A 27588-nucleotide genomic window follows, 5' to 3' on the forward strand; every position below is an offset into this window, starting at 1 on the left:
TTCAAGTGCGGTTGTAAAAACGACAAAGAAACCACTACTGAGGGATCCGTGCATGAATATAATTCTCCTGCAGTTGTTCACGTTGTATATGAAAAATGCCAGCTTGGGGGGTACTGCCAAATTTGATTGTCATACCTATGCTAAGTGCAAATGTATGTTGACGTTTGTGAGCTCTTTCTTCATTAGCCGATGCTGCCTAAACGCTGTAAACGCGTTGCGTGTATTTTTGTCCCACTGGATGAAGACGTGCAATTCAATTCAGCGCATCAATGCGTCAGTTTGTTCCATTATCCAACTTGTACAATAAACTTGGTGCTCAAAGTTCCCACACAGTGTGTGACACTGAAGTTACAAGTAGAATTCTGGCCCCTTTTTTTACACCTGAATCTAACTGGACAATGACAGTCCAATCAGAGGGCAGGTGGTTCTGTTGCCTTCATATCGATGGCATATCCTAAAAAGTGAAGTAGATTTTGAAGCCTACGCCGTCGTCCATCTTGAAAATCTCGTTGCCACATGCACAAACTTAAATTTGTCATGCAGATTTGTTTTACAGGTTTACAAAGGTTGGTTTACAACTACAAACATTGGAATTATTTGTAAACATTACTTTACAAGCTCAAAATCATTTTGATCTTAATTTGAGCCTATATAGGCGCCGGGGGCTAAATCGTTCCGGCATGGCCCACTGAAGGGCAAGCTAGCCGCCTCCGCGCCAGCTAGCTTGCTGGCTGGGCGCACGGCCCACTGAGGAGCATAAGCATTAGCATTAGCATTAGCTAGCAGCATGCTCGCATTATATATTGATGAATAGATTAAACGATATCAGCAAAATAATAAAATGTATCTGAATGGACTGTATGTCTATATGATTGATCTGGATGTGGTAGCCATTATTGGATTGACAAGCATCATCATCATCTGTCTCTAGCCTTTTACTTTGAAAATGTGGATATTCCGCTTCCGTGTGGCTTTTATTTTGTGAAGTACTGAGCGGACGCTGTGTTCGTTTGTGCTCGTCGTGACTTTGACGAGTTTCTGGTTGACAACAGGTGAACGGGAGTTTAAATGTCAGAAACACGGAGAGCTGAGGACGTCACAGCGGGTGTAAATACGCGATGAGCGGACGATAACTGAAAGGTAAGCTTTTTATCACATTTTTCTGTCATTCTGTCCTGTGTTTATCCAAACACAAAGCAGCAGACAGACTGCATCATCATCTAACCTTAAACCAAACGAAGGGTTTGCCTTTTTATCAGCCGGCTCTGCGGCAGTTTGCTAACGACAATCAGTTGGTTTATAAACCTCCAGCACACATGTCTGCCGAGTGATAAAGCAGAACGAGTGAATGTCAACATGTTTGAAAAAGCATAAAAATAAATCAAAATATCGACTTAAATGGGTTCAGCCCACATCTCCTCTCACTCACAATGAAATTAAAACAGGGAGATTTTGTCTGTCTGATGTTATTACCCTAAAAGATAACGACATGATAATATGTCGGATTTAAAACGGGCAGTATAATGTTATAACTAATTCGCTGTTTACATAAAAAGACATTTGGGAAGGACACCCTTCACTTTTATGGTTTGAGGGAAATAAATGCATTGTAATATGTGGAAGACTGTTAAAAGAGGAATATGTGTATGTCTCAAATTTATACCTGTAAATGACATCATTTCTGAAACAGAGTTAAATACAAATGTGTGCAGTCAACCACAAACATGTATTTCCAGTTTCCAAAATCTATTTTAATGTACATATTGCCATATTCATGCCTAGTTACCTGAGAAATCTGTGTCATGAGAAGCTACTCAATGAATGTACATTGTTTCACTGAGTCAGATGTTCTTGTCTGATTTAAAGTAAATGGGGCAGACAGGCAGGTCAGCTGTATGCCAACTGCATGAAAGATATCTAGTTGTTCACTCCAGACTCAGACAGACAGAGAGATAAACACACTAATGATGTAAAACAATGTTTAGTCTATCTGAATATGTTTATTTCAGTTCCTCGGTGATAAGGAATCCAAGGTTACCAGGATGTTTCCTTTTCCATCCGCCTCTTCTGGAGTCCTAAGTGGAACTACACTGGAAGACAAAACCTAAGACGTGGGTAATACAACTTTTGAGCACAATTCTGGGCACCATCCTAGTTGATTTAGCTATACTTTCTTTATTATCTGCCGTTCACAGGTTGCATGGATGGGGACTCTAATTTGAAAAAAAACCCCTCAAAAATCATTCTTTTTGTCCTTCTGCACTATATTTTTGTTAGGATAAGATGCCTGTAAGTACTTTTTTAAGTACTTATTCTCCAGCACACAGTAGAATAAACTCACTATAATCAGGTTGCTACCTTTTACATATTTCCTCAGCACTCCCCATTGTCAATATTTGTTCCAGAGTGTGATATCATTTCACCCAAATCCGATAACCAAGCACCTTGTGGGTCAATGGCATACAATGTGAAACCTAAACAAACCAAATAAGATGATGTAAAGGTGTGATCAAATCCATAATCTGCTGTCACACACGGTCAACGTAAAATAATTCTTCTCTCATTGTCAGTGATCCCGTGGCAACATGAAGATGTGAGGTGGAGGGTATTTAATGCTGATTAAGCAGACAGGATGCAATCATCACTGCTTTCATTTTCAGCTTTGTTATGTTCCCTCAACTGTGTGTGTCTGTTAGCCTGCAGCAGGAAGACCTTAATATGGGTTGTTGACAGACATGGTAACCTGCAGTTCAGCAAATGACAGCACTGTAATGATGCAGGAGCAAAGTATTGCCCAAGAGGAGCTTGTTACAGAAGTAATGTGAGTCAATCTGTGGCAGGTCATATTCATCTTGACCATTTTGCATCCCGCATTTCTCAAGGTGTGTCATTTCAAACACTGTCATTTAATAGTCTATTTTTAGCATACTGTACCTCCAAGTTTGAGCCATGTCTTAACGTCCCATGTGCCATAGCCAGGAACTAGTCCAACTCTGCAATTATAGTAAACATGCTTCTGCATTTAGACTTCTTACCGAGTCATCAACTCTTTTTTCCAAGAAGTGGAAAGCGTGTCTTAAGCAAGATTTGTACAACTACACTCATTTATGGAGAAGTGCACCCATCTTGTCAGACTAAATGACAAATTATGTTATCATGTGTTCCACCCAGAGGAAGGTGTGAATCAAAATCGGTGAGATCCTTGTTTTTTAAGGATTTCTGCAGTCAGACTGCAGCCTAAGGACATAAACAAAATCTAAGTCTAAACAAAAAGCAGGCAAGGTTGAGTTGCTCTCAACATTTCTTTATCATTTTCTCAATCGAGGACATTTTTTGCTTTTATTGATAGTTGACAGTGTAAAGACGACAGGAAATGAGGTGAGAGAGAGATACGGGAACAACATCCAGCAAAGGTCCTTGGATGGACTCCAACATGCTGAGTATGTTGTGGATGAACTATGTAAGGATGACACTGTTTCTGAAGTATCACAAATCTACTTTCACAGTTCTGTACTACAATTTATTTTTACCTGTCAGCCAGCATATACTCTAATACCAATATATCTGCAATAAGATAATATGGGCTTGTTAATTGGCCTGAGTGATTTATCAGTCTGTCATCAAAAACAAAAAGTGTAACAGCTTCAGAAGTTTGAGTTCTGCTTTCGCTTTTGGAAAGGCAGGGGTTAGCTCTGAGGAAAATGTTTGCTCTGTCCTTCATACAAGTCAAGTCAAGTTTGTAAACCCTTATTCTGCTGCAAGACACCTTATGTTGTCATGAAAAGAACATAAGTCAGCTGATAAAAGAATCCAGTCCTGCAGCATTCCTCCCTGGCATACCAATCTGATGAACTAGATTAGCCGCTGCCTCCCTGCCTCCCTCATTCCAGAATCTGACCACAATGAATTCCTTCATTATCTTAGGCTGGGTTCATGCTAACATCATATTCTAATTATTCTCATAGGCACATACTAGGATGGCCATTTGAGTCTGTATGTTTGGTTCACTATTGTTTTTGAGAAAGTCATATTATCATCTGAAGGTTAAGTAAAAATTGTATAGGAAAATAATAAAATACCAGTGGTGTTACAAACCATACACTTTCATAAAACAGAGTATTCATTCATCACTTATTTTGTAGTGTTAATTGTATAGGGCCAAGAATATACATGAACCAATGCCACATACCATAACATTAGTAGCCAAAACTTATTTGCATTTCCTGTCCCTAGATGGGCCTTTAAAATGCAGAAAACTCAACAATAAAATACATACAGACCAGAACAAAGCAGAAAACTCAACAGTGTTATCCTACATACATGCTAGGAAAGTACCAAAGGCCAGCGTTGATGTCTATAATAAAACATATAAAGTACAGTGAAAGAACAAAAGTACAAAAATGAAAGAAGTTGTGGTTGCGTCATCCCTGGTCTGTTGGTATTAAATCTCCATCCTGTTATTTTTTTGGATTTACATTAACATCAACTGTTTGTACTATATGAAACAACAGATTTTCTGTGTTGAGGGAATCTTTACTTAAAGACTGTGAGAGATGACAACTTGATCTTTTGGTGTTGAGCCAAAATATGAAGGAAAAAAAAAAAACCCTGACATCCTCTTAGCACACCTTGAAAGTAAAACTGGCTTGAGAGATGGCAGTTTCAGTCTGTTGGTCCTTCGCATTCGTCAACTGAAATTTTCTCAACAACTATTGGATGCCATGAAATTTTTTTTTTTTTACAGACATTCATAGTCCCCTGAGGTTGAAGTCTACTGACTGTAGTGATCCCCTGGCTTTTCCTCTAGTGGCACCAGCAGGTTGACATTTGACAGAGAATGAACCCTATAGACTTTACTGATGTCTAATTGACAAGTTGATAAAAAAAAAAAAAGAAAATTAAAAAAACACATTAGGTGCAGATATTCTGACTGAGTGCTACTATGAGTTTGACATTTTTCTTTTTCAGTGAATTATCCCAACAGCTGATGGATGGATTTCCAACAAATTTGCTCAGGATGAGTTGTAATAACTTTGACGATCCCTCAGGTTTCCATGTAGCACCATAATCACATAAACACTTCATTTAGGTGTTTGTTTAATCTTTTAAAATAAACTTTGGACGCAACTTGCATGAACCTTTTTATTTCCAGATAAAAAATATCCAAAGGACTGAGCCATGAATCTCTTTTTGTTACCTTCTACCAGAAAATCCAGACAATCCCTTTTTCAATTGGAAGAGGATGGTACGTCCTGCTGGGCTTTTGTTTCCTGTGAGAGGAAAACTTCAATCACTTCAACTCTCTGTCTTCATTGGTCCTTTTACCGTTTCATGAGGTCTCTCAAGGTGTCAACTGATTGGTCCTTCTTTCCACTTGGAAGACTTGTCAGCCAATCAGCCTCTGCCTGGGTGAGTGCCGCTTCCTTTTCCCACCAGCTGCTGCAGTCAATCAGCTTATTCAGCAGCATGAGTGTGTGTGTGTGTGTGTGTGTATGTGTGTGTGTGTGTGTGTGGCCACCCTTTTCTCCCCCCTCCCCTGTTTTTCCTCTACAAAACAGCCAGCCCTCCCTCCTTTCCACTCCCATCCCCCCTTTTCCTCACACACTCATACACTGTGTTTTCGTCTCTCACACACACACTTGTGAATACACACTGGAACACTCCTGCCACATGAGGCCCGGCAGCAGCCTGCTGTGTGTGAGTCACTGGAGAAAGTTACACCAGCGTGTGTGTGTGTGTGTGTCTGTGTTTTCTATGCAGCAGTGTCTCCTCTGCAGCAGATTTCTGCTTCAGTCGGGACAGAGCACAACAAGACAGCGAGAGAGGGGAGAGATCGAGCTGCACTGCAGCTGAATCAGGGATTCTGCACAAGGTAATAACAGCCGGATCTCATGCAAATGTTTTTCAATGATGCTTTTCAGTGTCATTCTCACAAACATTGTTATTGTTTGGATGGTTTGCTGTGGTTTTGTTTTGGCTTGTTGGCAGCAGATGTCATTACCTGGAGCGGTGACAAACTTGTTTTGCGACGTAAAGAAACTTTTTGTGTCTCTTCCATCATCCTGTGTCTTGCGGTGTGTTTGTGTGCCATAACTGATGTAATGTAGTGGATAAGAAAGAGCTTATAAGTAGCCCTGATTTGATACCGTACCAAAAAAACTCTTATGAATATTTTACATTTAGAGTTCTAAATGTTTTTCTGCAGGCTACTTTTTCTATGCAAAAATAAGCTTTCAGATGCTGAATTCTGTCTAAATGCACACAGCTTATCAAGACCTTTGCATAAACAAAGCAGTTTAGAACAGGCTAAATATTTTTTATTTAACTAAGGAACTATCGGATCAAGCAGGTATTTGATGCCAGCTTATCGTACTGTTTTTGATTGTTAAATCTCAGTTATCCTCAAGTCTGGGTCACCATATGCTGTTAACCCCCTAAACCTTGAGTTGGAGGGAAAAGATAAATCTGTGAGGTAGGATTAGATCAAAATGAATGACAACAGTCACAGTTACCTACTTTGACTGTAGTGTACGTACAGGTTGTTGTACACCTGTAAAAATACAATGCAATCCAGTGTAGCAATGTAGATGATAATAAGAAGAAGAATGAAGAAGACATTAAAACATTTTAAAAGGTTTCATATATATATATATATATATATATATATATTCTCATTTGCCAGTTCATTAGACAGTCTAGCACAATAGTCTACCCTCTGCCCTTGTGTACCCTCACTGATATAAATCTGGTGGAAAATATTAGAAACACCTCTCAGTATAAACTAATACAATTTAACAGAACTGCAAACCTTCAATAAAGTTGAATCAGCTCCTGTCTAAAATGAAAACTGAACATTTAAACCTTAATGACAATAGGGAATAATGCAGGACTGTTGTGTTAGTTTTTGCTTGGTGTCCCTAAAAAACTGGCACCTGAGTGTAAATTTAATGAAACTGAATAAAATCAAATCAAATGTAAAAACATGATAAGAATTCAATAGGAATACAAATATTTGGAAAACTAATCGACACAGTCGTTCCTCTGAGACACAGTCTGAACAAAAATCCAAATCTGCTCATTTATCAGCTACAGTTAGGGTTAGGTAAAGGAATTTGTTTGTGTGACTCTGTTGCAGGAAGGCATCAGTTCATCATGTGTAGTGACATAATGACTCAGTGACACAGTTTAGGAAGAGCAGGAGCTTCCATTCAATTCAAACAGACAGTGAAAGACATAAAACACATGTGAAACTAAACTGTTCTATAAGTTGGTGCAACATATTATCAGATAGTTACAGGATCAGACCGTTAGGGCCGGACTATGGTGCATGGAGCTCTGCCTTGTTGTTGACGTTAACAGTGCTCCTGCACAGCTCCTCACACAGAGTTTATAATTTAATCAGAGTCAAAAATAAAACTGTCATTAGAGTCTGCCCTTTAAAGCCACAGACGGCTGCTCAGCTGAACCATGTAATGGTTAATTTTCACAGCGGTGGCAGCATTAGTGGCTCTATAAGCAGCTTGCCAACCTCCTGGTGGGTCGACCGTGTGGTGTTCCAGCTCAGAGGGTCCATGACAATGCATCTCCCCTCGCTGCATGTTTGCGTGCAGTAAACAATGTAAACAAAGCCATTGCCTCTGCAGCTGGTCGATGCAGTCATAAAGGCCAAATTTATACGGGTAACATCAGTGGTAATGTTTGCTTTCTTGTTTTTTCCGTTTCCTGTTTTTTGTTGTTGTTTTGAATTTTTCAGTGGAAGATTTATCCAACACCAGATGTTTAGAAAAACTCTTTTCTCAATTTTGTTAAAGGATAGATGATGAAAATAGAATGACAATAAGTCTCTTCATACATAAATGCTGTAAATCGTCCCTTAAACTGAATTGTGAAAAGGTACTTTATGTAATACTGGATGTTTCCAACAGCACAGCAATTGTCATGAACTACTTTAACATGTATCACGCTCCTACTCTCTGTATATTTGTTTCAGGGCCGTGCAGAACACGTATACAGATGTAGCAGATGTAGCACATACATGTTAAATGTGCTACGTTTGACATGTTTTTGTTGCTGCTTGGACAACACAGCTGTGCTAATACAGGATACATACAAGCAGAGGAAAAAGTTTATCTCTGCTGCAGTTCAGCTCTGCTAACTGTTGCAGGTCATCTTCTCGTGTTGTTTTCTACTGTATTTAAGTTTACAGTTTAACACATTGTGAAAACTGAAGCTGATGAGATTTTATTTTGAAAAAAATAAAAGTTTGATTATGAAAATCACATATGTCGTCCCTCTGATCCTGTTATATTATCGGTTCACTGCGGTCAATCTGGTCCAGATTCAAATAAGAAAATGTGACTCCAGGCATCTGTTGTCTTTCACACTGATACAGTCAACCACTAACGGAGGAATTGAAGACTTAAGGGCTTAGTGGATATACTACAGCTGCTTTAACTATAAAGAAGACAGATCCTGTTTCTTATGATGAGATATTTGTACTAGTATAAAATGTAAACATATCAACACAGTGTCAAAACAATGTTTCTCTTCGACAGTGATCTCTCATCATGGAGGTGCCGAGGAGGCCTCAGCCCTCCTCCTTCACACTGGCTCTCCCTAAACCAGCCTCGCCTGCGCTGTCTCCGCTTGGAGCTGTAAAGAAAGTCGCCGAGAAAGATCCGATGAAAGAGAAGCTCCAGGAGAAGGATGGAACCACAGAGAGAAATCAATTTGGAGAGGAGACATGCAGTACAGAGGAGTCAGACGTGTCCGTGTTTGTTGAAGAAGCAGCAGCCGAGACCTCTGAACTTGTAGATTCAAATGCTTCCGCTGTAAACTCGAGACTTTCCTCGCAGGATAGTTTCTCAGAGGAAAGCTCAATATCAGAGGAGAGGTTAGCACAGGAGGCTGAAGAGGCCAAAAAGAAGTCGGAAGAGGATGAAGCGGCAGCTAAAGAGAGAGAGGCCCAGAGACAGCTGCTGTCCATAGAGGAGCTGGTTCAGTCTGAGAGGAATTATCTCCGACTGCTGCAAGTTAGCACTGTGACCATCCGGAGCAACCTGCAGAAACTACAGGTGTGAATTCACTGTTAGCAGCATTCTCAGGGCAAAATTTGTAGTAGTCCTGGTTTGTTTCAGGCTGCTGGAAATTATAACGGCATTTTATAGACAAAACAATTAATCAATTTCATCAAGAAAATAATTGACAGATTAATCGATTATGAAAATAATGATTATTTATCAGCCTACTCAGACTCGCATCACCCCTTAGCAACCACCATCACATTGCCCTTGAACAAGGGGTGTTACTGCAGATTGCTGCAGTTGACGCCAGTGACAACAGCAGTGTGGTTGTACAGACTGTCCAGCTCCAAGGTGCTAATACATGGAACTGTACTGCAAAAAATGTTTACAGTATAGTTTTGCTAAGAAAGAGGCTGCAGGTCAAGTTTAGCTGACACAAGAACAAGCTCCCTCTCATGTAGCCTTAAGTTTAAAACCCTCAAATAACATTGATAACTGTGTTAGTCCCTGTGTCATGTGTATTTCTTTGTTATGCTTGTTTATGATGGGACAACCTGTGTAATAGTGCCTTTAAACAAAAAGTCACCACATGTTGAATTGGCACTGCAGCATCCAGAAAAGGCTGTTATGCAGAGGCCGCTTGATGGTTTATTATTGTTAGCTTTTCATTACATCGGAGGTATTGCTTATTACTGCTAAAAATCATTTATTATCGCTGTGGTGATGAAATGAGGCCTCGTAAAACATAATGGAATCAGGCTTTATGGGCTGCAAGGACTGAGCTGTGGATGAGCATGCAAATGGTGACACGGAGGGAATGGTAGATGAGGGAAAAGAAGATGAAATAAAAATAGAAAGGAGGAATAGACAGGCTAAATTATAGGGCGATGAAGGAGAGAAACTGGTGGGTTAAATAGATGTTGAGAAAGAGATCTGTCTGTGTTTTTCCGATTTTCAAAATCAAAAGATAAAGTGCAAATGTGGGGAAACAAAATGAGAGATAAAGGTGAAGAGGGCACCAAAAATATGGGTAAAGGAATATGATAGATGGGGGATGGACAGAAGCAGCAGAGTGGAGGAGGGCTGGACAGAGACATAGAATACATTTGGATAAATGAAGCCATTGTGAGACAGGAAAGTGTCTGGTTTGTTTTCTGTTGCAATGTGCAGATTGTTCAGTCTCTCTGTCTCTCTGCAGTTAGTGTTCCCGCTGTTCACTCATTAGAATAGAATGGAGCAAAACAAAATGGATCTTTATCAGCTGTGCATTAGCATTTTTCTTGCACAAAAAGGGAGCAGACACACACATATGTACTGTGGGTATGTGCTACATATAATTTAAAGCAATACATTTCTGTTGTATTTTTGAAATCGTTTTTTTCTATGGTTTGTAATTTGACTTGTCTTTTTGTCTGCTTGTCCACCTTAGCCTCCTCTAGCCAACCTGGACAGCATGTTTCTCTACATCGAGGAGGTGATCGACGTGTCCGGTCGACTCCTCAGCTTGTTGGACCAGAAGCAGGTTCGGCCTGGAGACCCTCTCTTCCTGGAGACACTCTGTAAGGGCTATAACTTAAAATCACTTAAGCATCTCCTGTAAGTGCAATCATCCCCAAAATTCTAACATTTATGACAGGGGTTGTCTTTGTTGGCTTCCAACAGGAAGTGGTGAGGATGTGGCTGGTTTCTAGATCAATTGCTCTGATCACACTTGCTGACAGGAAATAAATAAAGTCTTGACACATCTTGTTGCCCCATGTGGTTTTCACATGCATATGAGATTGTAAATGAGTACACTCGGGGTGTTTATGGTCTCAGCAAGGTTTCTGGAGTTGCTACAAGAGTTTATTCTTGAGGCCTTATACCTAGAAATGCCTGCTATATATTTTACTGTATTTATGTGCTAAAAGTGTGAGAGGTGACAGTTCTTGAGAAGCTCTCTGACCTCCTTACAAAAAAGAAAACTGAATCACACGTTACCCCTGTGTTTCACTCTGAGCATGATTTCTACATGAAAATAAGTAAATATATGTTTTTAATTCCTTACAGGTGATTCCTTCCTCAGCCTGTCCTCAGAGATTGAAGCAGCCTATAAGGAATACTTGGCCAACTACAACCACATTACAGTGGTGGAGAACAGCTACAAACAGAAGGAGGGGCTCTGGAACGAGATTGTCAGCGTCATCAAGGCCTCAGCGTAGGTTTATATTGTTTTCTCTTCTTTCACACTGGAACCAAACTTATTTAATAATTCCTGACAAACAGAAAATGTAAAAAATAACAGCTGGATACACAACAGAACAGATGTTATCTGAGTGCTGACTGTGTCCTGTTCATCTCTCCAGGCCTGAAGTAAATGCCACCTCTCTGAGTTTCTTCCTGGTGATGCCAGTGCAGCGTATCGCCCGTTACCCCCTCCTCCTGCAGACCATACAGAAACACACCGACCGAGCTCACCCAGCTTATGCACTCCTGGAGCAGACTGCTCACACCTCTATTGCCTTAAACTGTCGGATCAATGAGTACAAACGCTTCAGAGAAGTTGGTAAGATGGGGTTCTGCCACGACTGTCTGCTACTAACACATGAACAGATAAAAGCAATATCACACTGCATATGTTTTTTTTTTCAGTCTTGTTTCCTGTGATAAAATCAGCTGTGCTCGTTCAAAAATTAGGCCCAATTAAGTCGCCATCTGTGTTTCTAGCCTGTCTCTAGAGTAATTGTTGTGTGTTATAGCTGACAAATACAAGAAGACAGAAACCCTAACCATCAAGGACAAGATCAACCGCCTCAACTCCCACAGCATTGCCAAGAAGACAGCGAGGCTCAGCCAACAGATCAAACACGAGACTGGAATAGCACCTAAGGTAGGATGGAAGTTTAAATAACACACTCTCTGTTGAAGTGCCCTTGCACAACACAGGATCCCTGCCAACTTCAGGACGCCGATCTGTGACTGACTCTCACTAATCACCAGCCCATGTTAGGAGTCAGGCATCAGAGAGACAAGCCTAACCCATAAGAATAAATGAAGCAACACATTACAGTCATACTTCAGGATGTTTACAGTAACCCACTGAGCCACAAATAATCTTCCAGTGAACACCTTCCCTGTGGCCGCAATGCAGCAGTTAATTATTAACCTGCAGAGAAAACATACACCTGTTATTAATCCTGCTGGTAACTCTGGTCTGCTTCAATATGGCTACACTTGTCAGTCGCATAAGGTTTTTTTGGTCTGATCAAAGAGTTCATCCATGAGCGTCGTCACACGTCACCTGCAGCTTCATTTTGAGTGTTGATTTTCCCACTTCATCCTTTGATATTTTTTTTTTTACATTTCTTACATTTAGGTTGCAGCCTGATAATGTATATGCAGGGATCTGACTTTTAAGTGCTGGAAAGTTTTTCATTCACCTGACATTTAAAGCCATCAGTTCTCACCCAGGGTTCAGGTTGCAGTGCAAAACAAACCACTGCTATGGTATTTGATACAATGCTCAAGAGCCACCTTCACCATGTGTGTATTACAAATAATGAATCATGATTGTTGTGTTGAAAAGCAGTGAAGCTTGAAGGAGAATGGGGAAAGAACCCGGTATCTAAAAATATGTTGAGAAACGCACTGTAATGCTGAGTGTGTACAGGGAGTCTGAGGTCTGGTACAGGTAACTGTGAACAATAACAACAATTTTAAATCATAGGTTCCTAAACAATGTATGACATTATCCCACAGGTGCTGATCCAGCTGACCTAACAACTACTGAACATAAAGAAAGCTGTTATCATTGCAGCTCAAGCAAATGAAACCAGTATTTTCTTTGTACGGCAGTATGTTTTAAGTAAGACACTACCTTTTATCAGCATATTACATCAGGATATGTCACCCTGTGCTTTCTGTTTGCAGCTGGTTGATGAAGAGTTCGACGCCCTGGAGGGCTTCTTTTACGTTCTGGAGCATGGGATCCTGGAGCTCCTTGAGAATGTGGAGACATACCTGCACCACCTACAGGTAAGCTTCAAATACCCTCGGTTCTGTTAACTCATGGGTAATGTGTTTAATTTAACATTTTGATGTTTATTGTTAAATCCTAATAACTGTATTCCTATGTCTATGGTTTAAATTACATTAAAATATTCGATTGGCCTCTGAATGAAGAGAATACTCTACAGGCTAAAAGGTTAAAAGAGGAGCCAGGTTGTTAATGAATCATATGATGAACTTTGTGTTGTTGGTAAGAACAAGGCTGTATCACAATGAAATCTTATGGTTAGAATACAAGGTTATGTGCGCAATTGCTGTTTTGAGTCCAAAATAAATATCCTCTTATCTGTCAGGTGCCCTTGAGCAAAGCACTAAACAGCAGATTGCCACGAGGAAACTGTGAATGCAAACATGTCTTTCTTTGCTCACATTCACACTACAGACGAACACACTGTCTGTAAAGTGTTTCTCACTTCCCATATATTCTTGGGAGTGACCTGTATGTGACAGTATGATCTCACAAAGTCACAACTGAAGACATCGTCGTGTCTTTGTGCTCGTGCTTCTCCCGTTTGTTTCTGACACATCTTAGTTACAGTTTGTAAATTAGATTTTTGATTAATTGAGGCTTCTCGTCAGATACTGAACACACCATCTGCTTTTGTTGTCTTGATTTTCATGCTGACACGTTTTAGGCAAACAGTGCAGTCATTTTGAGACCTGTCTCATGTATAAAAAGAAATAGCAAAAAACTGACATGTGCATCACATTTATTGGGATTTTGCTGTCAGTGATGTTTTACAAAATGTATTTTGCAAATGAGAAAAATCTGTATCACATTCAAGGGGAGCATCTTATCCTGGATGCTTAAGAATTCATTTTACATGTACACTCTATTTCTCACATTCACTGTGATAACAACAAACAACGTGTTTTGATGTTTAGTGTCTTCTTTTTGATTATCTGCTGATATCTAGAATAAAGAGTGAAGGGTTAAATTTCAGAAGCCGTTTCAGAGACTTTAAGTTGTGACCTTCTGGTCTCTTGTGGCAAATGGAGAACTGAAACATAACTGAATTGACAATTTCACATTGTGTTTATGAGTCACACTGTGTAAAGTCAACCTTCTTCAAGTCCCTGAGGTCAAACACATGATTTTCTGTGTACCTTTCCACTCTAAAATTATCCTCTGTGGAAACAGTTTTTTTCTCCTATTTACTCCAAGAGCAGGAATCAGCACTGTATCCCTCTTCTTCTTCTTCTTCTTCACATTTTCTTACTAATAGACAGCCAGTTATTTTTGCCAGGCCCACCCAGTTATCCACTTCGTGGGAAAACTGACAGTCGGTTTTCTTGTATATTCACAAAGCAGCATGTTTAAAAGACCTATAATTATGACGAGGCAACTAGTTTGTCCCTTTGAAAACTACAATAATGAAACAGTGGTGAAATCAGCAATCCCGTCATCTTTTCATGAATGAAAATTAGCCTCACAGAAGTCAAACACCACAGGTTTGACAGCTGCTTTCTTCTTTGTTGGTCTGCAGGGGTTCCTGGCCTGCAAAACAGAGGAGTTTGACTTTGATATGGATGGAGAGAAGGCTCCTATTAGTTACAAGGAGATCACTACAGCGCTCAGACAGTGGATTCTTCCTACATTTGTGAGTCTGACATCTTTATCCAGAGACCAGCGATGCCAGTAGCAGTCAAATACTTCATTTAAAAATGTAATATTACCTTTAATCACTAAACCTAAATTATGAAGCAAGAACTGTACTTTTAGTCCAACCTTCCTGTCCAGGTATTGCGCGACACACACACTTGTCACTTAAGCAGCATCTAGCCTCAGGCTGATGTGACAAGGATCTTTAAAACCACCACTGGCAGTTTCTTGAAATGTTAATTTTGCTGTCCTTTATTTTCTTACCGCTTTCCTCCAGTGTTGTTTTGACTGTCATACTGTCAGGCCCAAATGTCCAAGGATCTTCAGGGCAAACAAGTGTTAGACATGAATACAAAGCTTCTAGTCAACAGTTGAGAATATATATTTAGTCATCTTGATTGTAATGTGTAAAATTGTGTAAATCCTGACTTCAATGATAGCAACACAGCATTTTTCTAATGTTGTTCTAATACGTCCAGGAGAAGAGGATGAGGACGTTGATGCACAAGCCGCTGTGTGCACTCCGTGACCTCCTGGTGGGCCCGAGGAACCTGATCAGGAAGAGGCTGGACAAGCTGCTCGACTATGAAATGATAGAAGCCAAATCTAATCTGAGCTACGAGGAGCAGGCTGTGGCCAACACCTACAGGTAGCGAGAGACAGATTGTTTTAAATTACAGGCTGAACTCTGAGCTCTGAACTCTGAACTCTGAAGCCTGTCACATTATTGAGGGTCACAGGGTCAATCCACAGAGGGAGTGAGTACATCTGTCCATGTTGGAGTCTTGACCCAGAACCCGAACTTCACTTAGTGATCTCCTGACCCTGAACACTCATCAGGGTGCTCCAAAGAAAAGGTTATTTCAAGTTCTACAGGGATGTAAGAAACGTGACAAAAGTAGAAAGGACTAAACTTTGTTCCATGTGTACATACGCTACAGTAAATGTAATGAACTGCGTAACAGAAGTACTTTCTAGTATAACAAACTGCTTCTTTTCTGGATGTGAGCTTAACAAATTCAAAGTGTCTGAAATAACTGTGGTAATTATCCAGAGCCAGTTTATTAGTACTGATGAGTCAGGTGCCGTTCAGAGCCACTAGTTTTGTCACAATACCATACTTTACATAACATTGTGATATTGGTGTTTTTGTTCATTTGTCTCATTTGTCAGTGGCAGTTGTTTTAGTTTGAACTTTTCACCAGTTTATTGTACCAGTTTAATTAGAGTGGGATAATGACGTGTTTAATGCTGTTGAATATTTTCAGCATTTTATTTCCACTTGAATAAAAAAAAAAAAGTTTATTTCAATTCTAGTCTTTAGGGTTATAACTAAATAAAAGCAGCCACAAAATTAGGAGTAAATATCAAAAACGGGTAGTAATTCATAAATTTGTTATAGCAGCTTATAAACATGAAGTTGTTGGCTGAAGCCAGAACTTACTGCACCTTCCCGTCTCACAACACAACATTTACACAATTATTAACAAGCCACACACTCTAAACCACAGTCCTCCACGAAATCCAGCCAGTCGTAGTCAGTGTAAAACCACACTCTATTTTTACAGCCTCCTCCTATGAATCATCACCGTCTACACAATTACACCCTTTGGACATGATGTTAAAATTGAATTTGAACTTGCAGAGCACATCTAATGAAAGGGTGCAGTGCAATGGTAAAGTTGTTTCACATTTTTGTTTTTCACTGGCTTCAGTAAACCTCTCCTCTCCTCTCTCTTCTTCTCTTCTCCTCTCCTCTCAGGACAATCAATACTTTGCTCCTTAACGAGCTTCCTCGGTTCAACGGTTTAGCTCTGCAGATGATCTGGAGCATGTTGGGGACGTTCAGCTGTCTGCATAAAGACCTGGCCTCAGACATGGAACAGCTTTTCCAGAGCTTTGCACAACAGGTAGACAAGCCTGTAATTTCGTCCAGAAAAACATTCATAAACATTAGACTTTAAAAGGTTGAATAGACTTTTCATTCTTATTTTGTTTCTTTCTCTCAGTTTCATCTCTCTCCTCTCTTTTTCCAGCTGCCTCACAGCTCTTTCAGCCCCGGTGCATTCTGGGAGTGGGCGGAGTCTGCAGTGCTGGAAGGGGCGAGGAAGCTGGACACTCTGTGTCGAAGTGTGGAGGACACACTCAATGCGCCTGTCGTTCAGGTTGGGAGTTGAAATAGTGCTGTTGTGTTACCTTGTGCTTTTGTGGGTTGTTGACCAAGAATATTAGGGAATAACTCGTGTGTCTATGAATAATTTACTTCATTATCACTGTAAAACTCTGCCACTGGCTGGTTCCACAAAACACTCTAAGATAATATTTTCCTTTAAGTCTGAGTTAAATTAAAAACAGCTGCACAAAACACCCTCAAGTCTTCTCGTAATGGTTTCCCTAAAATATTAATTTAAGTATTTTAGGTTTTCTCCTTACCTTAGTTTTATAGTTATGGAATCACTTAAAGTCAGTTCAACCGTTGCACAAAAAAAACTTTAGTGACCAAAGTAAGGGAAAAAAAGCTGAAGGTGCCTCTGACTCTGTCTTAACTGCAACATGGACGAGTTTATAGCAATAAATGAAGAAAATGAACGAATCCCAAGAAGAGTGTTCCACGACTGCGAGACACCCTTAACGATGACGAATAGATATTAAATTACAGATTTGACTGGCAGTCAGTTTATGATTTGTCCGACCCTCTGGAGTTGGGTCCCTTTTACTTTCCGCAGCTTAATGACTGTTCTACTGTTTAATGGCACATGATCTTTCCAGTCAGTTACAGTCGAGGTATTTCATGTCCACTGATCAGCAGTGGTTTAAACGCTCTGACTGTCTGCTTGAACGCCTGGTGAAGTTCCCATCAAAACAACAGCTTCTTAAGTGCTACTGGCTTCCTAGAAGTGATTCAAGGTATCACAAGTGTTAATGACAGCAAACGGTCTCCATGGAAACAGTAGAATTTTACCACTGTAAAATCTCTTTCGCTGCCTTAAAAAAAGGACCTTTTAAGAGATTCTATGCAACACCCTTAAGTAACTCCCTCAGCTAAGGAGAAATTAAGCCTTAAGCATCATAGAAAACTTAAGGTGTTTTGTGCAACTGGCCTCTGGTCTAGATCCACAAATCCAAGATATAGATAAAATGATAATAGACACACTTGGTTATCAACAGACAGTAAACAACCAGACACGCTAAAACAACAGCCAGTAAAACAAAGCTGTCGTTGGCCGCCTGATCTCAGTCAAGTTGCTTTTTTCACACAACAGGTTCATAAGAAATTTGAGCTGTTTGATTAGAGTTGACACAGGACAATACCTTTACATAACACTGTAAGTTACATAATAAAAACAGGAGACACCTACTTCCCCTATGACCAATAGACTCAAATAAAAAAATTTAAAAAACCCAATAAAGCATAGGGTGTTTTAAACATCCTGTCTCTTTAGATGCCACTTACCGTTTCCCTGTCAGCCCATATCTGTGTATTAACTTTGTGTATTAACTCCTCTGACCACAGCAACTCTCCTCTAAATCTCCTCGGTTTAGCCGTGCTAGCAAGCAACAGTTCACGAAAAAAAAGCAGCTCAAAGACTAATCTCCAAATTGCCCCCGGGCCTGTCAATCACTATTAGTTTTTCTTGAATTAATTTGGATAAACAAACAACATTTCTGTAATGTGTGTCACGGCTGCCTCTGTTTCCCACTCAGCGACCTGTCAGCTTTCTCAGAACAGGGTCACATTCCTCAAACCTGCCAGGCAACCTGCATAAATAATCTACTGAAAGAGCAGGCTGCACGACACGTCAGGTTTTGTTTGAGTGTATAAAAATAAACTTACGACAACTTAAGTTGATAATGTGCCAAGTCATCACAGTGATTCGCATATGCGGCTTGACGTCATTCATGTGTAATCATGAGTCATCGTCAGGGACAACAGGATTCTGAATGTTCTTCCTCTTGTTCTGCAACATTTTCTATCACTTTACAGTCACATATTCAGTGACAGGAAATGTTTGAAATATTTAAGATGATAGTAAGATGATTTTGTTTTCAGATGTGTTTTATGACTCAGGACAACAGCTCATTAAAAAGAGTGTGCACGGTACAAATGTGAAGGCTTTGCTTACAGTTTAAACTGTAAGCAGCCAGACACACTTGAATTCAGAGTTTGGTAATGATGCGTTTATTACTTCTTTGTTTCCACATTGACCATTTTCTATTCTGCTCAGGTGCTTCTTGTCCTTTTTTGCCTTTGTCAGGTTTCATTACATTTCACTCTCCATTCTCCTCTGCCTTGTCAGCCTCTGAGCCCATCCTCGCAGCGCCGTCTGAAGCAGCTAACAGATAAGCACGGCTCTGGAAAGATCTATCAAGTGATAGGGACGGTGGTGGGCAGCCGAGACCTGGACCTAAACCTGGCCAAAGGGGAGCTGGTGGCCATTATCAGCGAGGCCGACAGCCGTGGAGACAAGCGGAGATGGCTGATTGATGCAGGAGGTATAAACCAATATCTTAGAGTGAAAATGTTTATCGACGAGATGCACTCTTACCAAGATTTTACCACACATGCAACAAAGTGGTACACATAGTTCACTCTGTACAGATAACCTCTGCTGTGGCTCAGACTCAACTGTATCAAACACAAGCTGCACTTCTGGTTTGTGATCAAACTAATGGAAATGGCCAAATGAAATGTGGAGGAGCATTTACAGTGTGATCCCAACCACTGAGTGGAGTTAAAAGAGCAGTGATCTGGTGGAAATGACTCATGATTATGTACAATTACATACAGGACAGAAGAAATATGTCTTGTGGTGGTTGCTACTGCACATGTGGGGAACAAAGACACCAGAAGTGAAGAGAAAAAAAAACAGGAATGGTGTTGATCCCTGGATGACAAAACTTTTATGCAGCTTTTCCTAAATTCAGCTCATGGCTGCCCTCTTGTGGTTGTTAACTGTCATGGCAATGAACTTTTGATATAGGTTACTCTAGCAGGCAATGACTGAAAGATTATGATGTTTAGATGTGATGTACACCCTCTACATGCAACACGTCATCATCTGTGTATGTTGCACGCAGGTAGAAGAGGCTACGCTCCTTCCTCAAAGCTGATTCGCTATCATCAGCCAGCAGAGGACCCGCCTCCTTCGCCACACCTGACCCTGCCAGAAGACATGACGGGAATCAGGAGACACTCCTACACGCCAGAGAACCGGCCACTGACGGTCATGAGCCAGCCTTGCTTCCAGGTGATTAACTGACTGACTGTCTGACTGATTATACACTAACTACACAGGCTCCTCCTGACAAGGTTGGAGCACCTGCTGCACAAATTTGCATATTAATGACAGAGTCTTTCAAAACCACCATAACTCCTTAATGTTTGAAGATGCACAGTATACTGACAGATAAAAATAAAATATGACTGAACATAAAGCATGACAGAAATGTTAAGTTAAGGCATCAGTCATCTTATTTTAGGGCCTCATTCTGTTTAATACATCACCAGGCAGCTCAAGTGCTCCTCGTCCAAACAAAAATGTTAGACTCATAAATTGAAAGGGGCAATATTAGGCTGACTGTGACGTGGACGTCAGCTTCCTGTTATGGGTTAAAATGATCTGAGATCAGACTTCAAAATGTGTGCGTGTGTTGATTTCCTTAATTAAAAGTTACAGATTCTGTGTCTGAAGAGCTGACTGATCTGACAGTTGTGTAACCTTGTGTGTGTGTGTGCATGTGCATGTGTATGTAAATTTGTGCGCAAGAGAGGAGAGAGAGAATGCTGAGTGTATCTCGCCACATGCAAGTGCATTCATGTGTGCCCATATCTGTAGTGTGTGTTTCATAAATGGCAAGGTCCATAAGTAGCTGTTTAACCTTGTAAGTGGGTTACTATGTGAAAGGTTGAGAGTTAATTTATGCAACTGCAGGCTGAGATAGAGTGTGTGTGTGTGACTGATTTACATGGGCAACACATGGGAGTGTGAGGGGTGGTGTCGTGGCTTGTAAATTTGTGATGGTTTATGTGGGTGTGTACATGAGAGAGGAAGATTTAGGTGAGTGGGCATCAGGAGAGTGTGTGTGTGTGTGTGTGTGTGTGTGTGTGTGTGTGTGTGTGTGTGTGTGTGTGTGTGTGTGTGAGAGAAAGACATGTCTCCACATTGCCTGTTAAAGTGAGTGATTGCTCCACTGACCTTTTTATAGAGGCGGTTTCTCACATCCCCGCCTCCCCACGTCCGTGCCTCATGACCCTGAGTCTGCTCATATACAAAACATACACACCATCAGGCCACGTCCTCACTGTAGCAGATACATTTGATAAATTCTGTACCCACCTCTCAGCCAGTGTAAGCTAGGATGGGTTTCAAAAAAAATATTAATATTTCAATGATATTAAATCATTTTTCAAAGCACTACCATCCTGAACTGTTCCAAGACTGTATTTAAATTCCAATTATTATTGTAGTTACAAATGTCATTGTGATTTAGAAATGAGGTTTTTTACTTGTGGAACAGACCCCAGTTTCACTTTGGCTCTCTGTAATGAGGGATTCTTGATTTAATTAGATAAATCATTTTCATGTGTTGTTACAATAATTAAGATTTGTTTTTTAAGAAAAGATCACCTTCTTATAATGTGAAAATGTTCTTCTTAAAACAAGGAACCCGGCTTGTTATTGCAAAGAAACTGAGCAACAAAACATATTTGTCATGGTGGCAGCAATAAAAAACCTGATGTGTGCAATGACAAACCTGCACTGTGGGTTTTGAAAAACAGAATAACTGGTCACATAAAATTGGAGGTGACAAAATTGTGGTTTGACCTGCTTCAAGCCTGATGTAGCCTTGTCTGTTAGAAATATCTATCTATTCCATCCATAGACTGTAGAAAAAAGATGGACGTAGCCACTGTGACATCGCCCACAGGTTTGTAAAGAGCGGTTTTGAAGCTCAGAGTGGGCTACACTGTCTTCATCTTAGCAAGTTAGGCATTTTAACATGGGAGTCTATGGGGATTGATTCACTTCTACAGCCTTTTTAGAAGTGCAGTTTTTGGCACTTCTGATTTGGCTTCATTTTTCAGCCCTGGCGGTTGATGCTCGATTCCATCCCATTTTTTTTCATCATCATTTCCTCAAGAGTCGTTTAAACTTTTGTCTCTAGTACACATTTAGTTATGAAGAGCTCCCTTGCCTTTAAGCAGACAGTTGTTTTCCCTCTGGAGGTAATAAAATGTAGATCTCTCTAATTTCCTCCCATTTCTGTTCACTGGAAACAGCAGTGTTGTTACTTACTGCTTGCAGACATCCTGAAAAACAATATTAGTGTTAATAAATTATAGTCTGGTTTCTATAGATACATAGGCAATCTCAGTTATGGCCTCAGCATGCTGTCATGACCATATACCATCACAAAGAGGTGCTGATTAGCTGTTCATTTCCAGCAGACACTTAACTGCAGCAAATATCCGCCTGGCTCCAGTTACATGAATCACTCTGCGGCTGACAGTCATGGTCACTTTACAGTTTTTTAAAAAATTTTCTCTCCTCCCTGTCTCTGCGCGGCAAAATGCTAATTAAATGCTAATTGGTGTAGACCGTCAGGCCACAGCGAATGTCGTAGCTGAGAGGTGAGCTGAGGTGAAGGGTTTGATAATGACACTGAGCAGCCGGCTAAACTCAGCTATTAGCGCTGCAGGAGCACTCTGTCATACCAACACAGGCCTCATTAGGAAGCCTTCATTCTGTGTGTGTGTGTGTGTGTGACGATGAGAGGAGATTTGTTAAGACATAACTAGTGGGCTTAACCTTTTCAGGGAATATTACAATGATTTGTGGTTGTGTTAATGTGTCTGTGTGCGTTTGAACTTATACCTGCGTGTATGCATCCTTTCCTGCTCACCCATTTCCCTGAAGTCACGTGTGATGAATTTTGCACTCAACTTTACTCTGAAAACTAGCTAATAAAGCATGCTAGATGTTTGCTTGTTACCACGACAACTAGGCTGGACAGAGCTGAGCCTAAGTACAGTTCCAGTTTGAAAGTGTAGAGCTAAGCCTGACAAAGACTGAGATGTTTTAAAATCGCCACTTTACAGAGGAGAAATCCTTTTGTGTTAGCTAACAACATGATCTTTCTTTAGGTTCTTCCTCTCCTCAAGCCAAAATTTTTTTTTTTTTTCCTACCAGTAGTAAGCATGTAGGCAGAGGCATAGACATCCTTTTGTTTTCTGGCTCACAGGGTAGCTGGCATGGCTGGAGACTTTTACTTTTGTTTTTGACTCAGTGTCCTCTCTTACAGGTGTTGGCAGCCTATGACTTCATAGCAAGAGGAAACCATGAAGTTTCTATGCGGGCCGGGGAGCCAGTCCGGGTCCTGGAGCACCACGACAAACGAGGGAACCCTGAATGGAGCCTGGTGGAGGTGAAAGGTGGGCAGAGGGGTTACGTGCCCTCCAACTACCTCGCCATCATGCCTATGGGGATGGGACCGCCTGGCTGTCACCAGCCCTACTGATAAGAAGAAAGGGTAGAGGGGAAACCAGCAGCATCTACAGCATCAGTGTGTACAGTACAGAAAGGCTTTCACCCATACTGTCTTTAGAAGGCTTAAAGTGGCAGGTTTGTGATGAAGCTACACCTGCTTCTCAAAGCTGATGGAAGCATGTAAGCTATCCACATCATGACCATCATTTATTTAGATTTTCTGTGTCAAAATCAGTTTTCAAACAGTCACAAAACCACTGATCTATAATCTACTAATCTATAATTATGCAATGCTACTGTGTGAGCACTAAAAAGGCCAAAGTCTGTTAGTGGACTGCTTTCAATTTACAATGGGAATATTTAAATTTCTCTCCATGCCTTTTCCTACAACTGTGCAAACTAGTGTGTTGAGAAAGGAAATGAAAGTAAAAGAAAAATTAAGTTTACTTAATTTGACCTTTTATACAAGTATGGGATTATTGGCCTTCTTCTTCTGCACTAACTAACTTTTTTAAACATCTCACTGCTATATGCCATCCATGCTCTAGCCAAACTTCTAAAATTACTTAACGGAGCAACAGTGTGAAAATGGCAGAAAGTTGCTTAGCAAAATAAGCAGAAACAGGTGCTGGATCGAAGCAGCTGGAGCATGTGCAATAGAAAACATTTATATATTTGTACTTGTTGTAAGGTTTCAGAGTTGACAGTAAAACCTGTGGAACAATCTCGACTGTTAGCATAGGTAGAAAAATCTCTGATATATGAACAGTGTTTTAGGTTATTTCTGGCTTCGGCTCCTTAGAATCCTCTGGCCTGTACAAGTGTTAATGTGTGTCACACTGGGGAAAAAAACTGGAGAAAGCAGCAGCCCCAGAGCTGCTAGTTATATGCTCATGCTCATGGACACTTGGGCAGCGTGTATGCCTGTGAAGACAGAATTTAACCCTGTATCTAAAGGCTAAAGAACAATCATTATGTTGCACTGCAATTTTTTTATGAGCAGTGTTATAAAAAACAAAAATACAGAAGTGCCACAAAAAATGGGAAAATATTTTTGAAGGTGAGCGAGGTTCATTTGACATGAACTTGAAGAGAGGTCTCTGGATATAAAGACCCTTGGGCTCATTTCCCACGAGCCTCAGTGGCAGACTGCATGTTCTTGCTTGAGTGTCCATGTGTTAGCAAGCTAACCAGAACACTTAGACACACATAGAGAGAAAAAAAAAGTGTGTGCATCTGTGTGTGTGTGTGTGTGTGTGTGCATCTGTTCGATGTGAAATTGGGCTGACAGGTGAGTGTGTGTGATACTATGTGTGTATGTGTGTGTGTGTGTTAAGTCTCCGCCTCCTCACCTGGAGGCAGGATCAGCACTGTATCAAGACTGACAGGTACACAGCGCTCTCATCATCTCAGACTGTGTAATGTGATGTAAATGTAAAAATGTCTCCAGGCCCCGGTAGAAGAGAGAGTGGAGCGAGAGAGGAGGAGGTGGAGATGTAAAAAGAGAGGAAGGAATTCATACTGGGAGAGGAGGTGAAGGAGTTGCGGGAAAAAATGGAAGAAAGACATGTGGAGGAATAGCAGGCTGGGGGGATTTTTTTTAATCTCTATTTTCCTGTTCAGCCTCCTTCCTTTTCCCTTTTTTCCCATAAACTGATGTAAATTCACTCTTCTCTTCCTACATTCACTCCTGCTTTTATTCTCTCAGCTTTTATAATAGTAAGAACTCTGTTCCTCCATTCTGTATACATAGACACCTGATAATGCTTGTTGCTATGGATACGGTTCAATCAATGCAGGTCGCATCTCTCTGGCATTTCTTCAAGTTGGCTGGACTGTGAGAGCATTTAGCTGCAGCAGAAATTTTGAAGTTGTTTTTGTCGGTTAAGTGGAAATATGCCGCTTTTTCTCCCAGTGCTCTGTACATTCAGTGGCTCGTCATGAGATTCACAGAAGCTGCGTTCCTAAAAAAGGTGCAGGGTCTGAGTACCTCCTCCTCTATCTTTGACATGCATTTTATTTCTATGGGTCAAAGGTTTTAAATCATGGTACATTAAGTGGTGTGTTTATGGAAGAAAACTCTCCAGGTTGGTGCAACATCTGAAGATATCATTAATATCTTTTTAAGTTAGATAATGTCCTGACATACTATTTGGATTTGGAGTCTTCATCTCCATTAGCTCATGTTTGCTATTTGTATTATGGTGAAAGGTGGTGAAATAGATTCAGATCAACGTCAAAATATCCAAGTGGTCAGTGGTTGGCCCCGGGTTTTCAGCTAGCTCATATCTGACAAATTAATAGGTTAAAGAAAAGAACATTAATCAAAAGTACTTGTATGTAGAAAGACTTTTTAAAATGTTTTAAATTTTTTTCTTTTGGTTTTTTAGTAGTTAACCCTGCAGCAGGAAATGTGTCCCAGTATAGACAAACTCATTCCCTGCACTTTTGAAAAGCAATAATAATGCCGTAAAATTTTAAGGCTGGACTGGTCGATATTTTTATATGATTCACTACATTTAATGTGGAATTGGTTGCTTGTAGTGATAAATCCACATGACTCTGCACTTCATCTCAGCTCTGTAGAGCTTTAACGCATCTCTCATCTCACTGTTTTGCTTTTAAAGACCTCAAATTTACTGGTACACAACTTTACTTTATCATCCTTCTATCCAGCAGCAGCAGCAGCAGGCAGCTTTTTTTCAGTAAAAAAAAAAGCTTGATTAAACCCCCTGTACACTCCTGTCCAGCACCTAATAGCAGACAGACAAAGCTGGTGATCACAGTGGAGCAATTAGCAGCTGAAGAGCTAAACATTTTCCTCAGGAGTTGGTGGAGACCACACCAGAGAAAAAAGGAGCGTGAATATTGGACTTTTATTCTTTGGGTGGTCAAAACCCAACTTCAGGTAAATTATAATGTTACTGTGTGTTGGCTGTGTAAACCAGGAATAGTTTACCATATCAAATTTACAAGCCCATGATATGTCAGGTGTTCTGTGATAAATGCTGCCCCTGAGTGGCCAAAAAAACTGAGTAATGCAGTTTTCACCTTTGACCACAAAACACAGAAAAAAAACCCATTGAAACCTTTGCTTTCATTCTTCCATCATGACAACAGCATTTTTACAATGGCTACCGATGACATTCATGTAACTAGCCGTCTTGTTGCACAAGCGTGTTTTGCAAAAAGTGGAGTCTTTCCCTGTCGGATTGTGCTGCATCAGCTGCTGTGGATGTGAAGCAGGGGGAGGGCGACTGGGATCTAGAGCTGCTCAGCTGGAGCTTAGCTTTCCCCATCTGCCTGAATGTCAGGACAGAGCAGAGCAGCGGGAGGGACGGAGAGGGAGAGTGTGTGTGTAATGATACTTATATACCCAAATACCAAATGTCCTCAAGGTTAGCAAGATGAAAGGAAATGAAGAAAATCCCCCAACCTGAGAACAGTTTACCTGCTTTCACCTCTTCAAAGGCCAGTTTAGGGTGAAAGGAACAATTCAGCCATGAAATGTTGTTAAAAACAGGTAATGACTTTCAACATTTCATTTTGGAATATATTATTTTTACTAGCCTATATTTTTTAATTCCCACTGGTGACAAACAAAGAATGTGCAAGTTTGAATCCCTTTTTTAATTCCCCCAAAAAACTTGACCAAAAATGTAGATAGTGTAAAAACTAAACCGTGTTATTTCACCACACACTCCTGCTAAAGATTGAGAACCACACGATGACTGATGAATATATGACCGCGTATAGGTAGTAAAGGGTGGATTTCTCTAGGCCACATTTAGTGGTTGAGGCAGAAACATAGCTCCAACGTGTGTGGTGATATCCTTACAGGTGTGTGTGTGTGTGTGTGTGTGTATGATTGTGCCTTCATGACCAAGGAACACTGTTTTTTTTTTTTTTTTTGGTTTTCTTTTTTTACTTATCCACCACTAGAGGGAGTAGAAGACCTCAGTTGTGTTTGAAGTGAGCAGTGTGTAACTGGAAAGTGTGTGTGTGTGTGTGTGTATTACCACCATCTTTACTTTTGTCAGTATTAGTGTTTGCCTGAGATCACAGTCAAGTCATATCTTGTACAGTCTGTTCATATTGTTCAGTGTACCTGTTTCTTTTTTTTGTTGTTTTTTTTAACCTGCTGTCAAATCAATATGTGAAGTTTAACATGTTTAACGTGCTGATGATCCAGTTTTACAGTCTGTACAGAATTCCTGTTTATAATTTATTTTGTAACTGTTGAGTTAAATTGTTGTTTTAAGTTATTTGACGCTGCAGGACTAAATGACCTGAGATGAAGCGTGAAGCCTTTGAAGTGTTGCCAAAGTTGTGATGTTGAACTCACACACACATGTATTCACAGATGAGAGTGTACAGTGCAGCAGTCAGGGTAGCTGTGAACTTAATAAAACTAAACTGAAACCTG

The 27588-nt window shown here is 40.4% G+C and overlaps 1 protein-coding gene across 2 annotated transcripts; it reads left to right on the plus strand.

The window, feature by feature from the left end:
• Positions 1 to 1049: 1049 nt before the first annotated feature.
• On the plus strand, positions 1050 to 27588 carry arhgef37 (Rho guanine nucleotide exchange factor (GEF) 37). 2 transcript variants are annotated; one of them, XM_087174925.1, is made up of 17 exons: positions 1050 to 1140; positions 2010 to 2115; positions 5208 to 5409; positions 5761 to 5872; positions 8556 to 9074; positions 10453 to 10582; positions 11073 to 11220; positions 11369 to 11568; positions 11762 to 11892; positions 12933 to 13037; positions 14558 to 14671; positions 15153 to 15322; positions 16436 to 16583; positions 16710 to 16838; positions 18972 to 19167; positions 19753 to 19922; positions 22978 to 27588. In XM_087174925.1, exons 5-17 carry the CDS (start codon positions 8568 to 8570, stop codon positions 23191 to 23193), a joined length of 2364 nt encoding a protein of 787 aa, XP_087031051.1. In that variant the 5' UTR covers positions 1050 to 1140; positions 2010 to 2115; positions 5208 to 5409; positions 5761 to 5872; positions 8556 to 8567; the 3' UTR covers positions 23194 to 27588. The 2 variants fall into 2 exon arrangements, with proteins under 2 accessions (XP_087031051.1, XP_023265318.1); XM_023409550.2 differs by having other exon boundaries at positions 2010 to 2111.

This window comes from Seriola lalandi, unplaced genomic scaffold (assembly GCF_002814215.2).
Source record: "Seriola lalandi dorsalis isolate HSWRI2012SDOR001 ecotype SW California unplaced genomic scaffold, Sedor1 jcf7180002054397, whole genome shotgun sequence".
In the NCBI taxonomy this organism is placed as follows: Eukaryota; Metazoa; Chordata; class Actinopteri; order Carangiformes; family Carangidae; genus Seriola; species Seriola lalandi.

Coding starts and splice junctions, on each gene's coding strand:
- arhgef37 (XM_087174925.1), top strand. CDS start 8,568: ATGGAGGTGCCGAGGAGGCCTCAGCCCTCCTCCTTCACACTGGCTCTC. Junction 9,075..10,452: donor GCAACCTGCAGAAACTACAG/GTGTGAATTCAC, acceptor TGTCCACCTTAG/CCTCCTCTAGCCAACCTGGA. Junction 11,569..11,761: donor CAAACGCTTCAGAGAAGTTG/GTAAGATGGGGT, acceptor TGTGTGTTATAG/CTGACAAATACAAGAAGACA.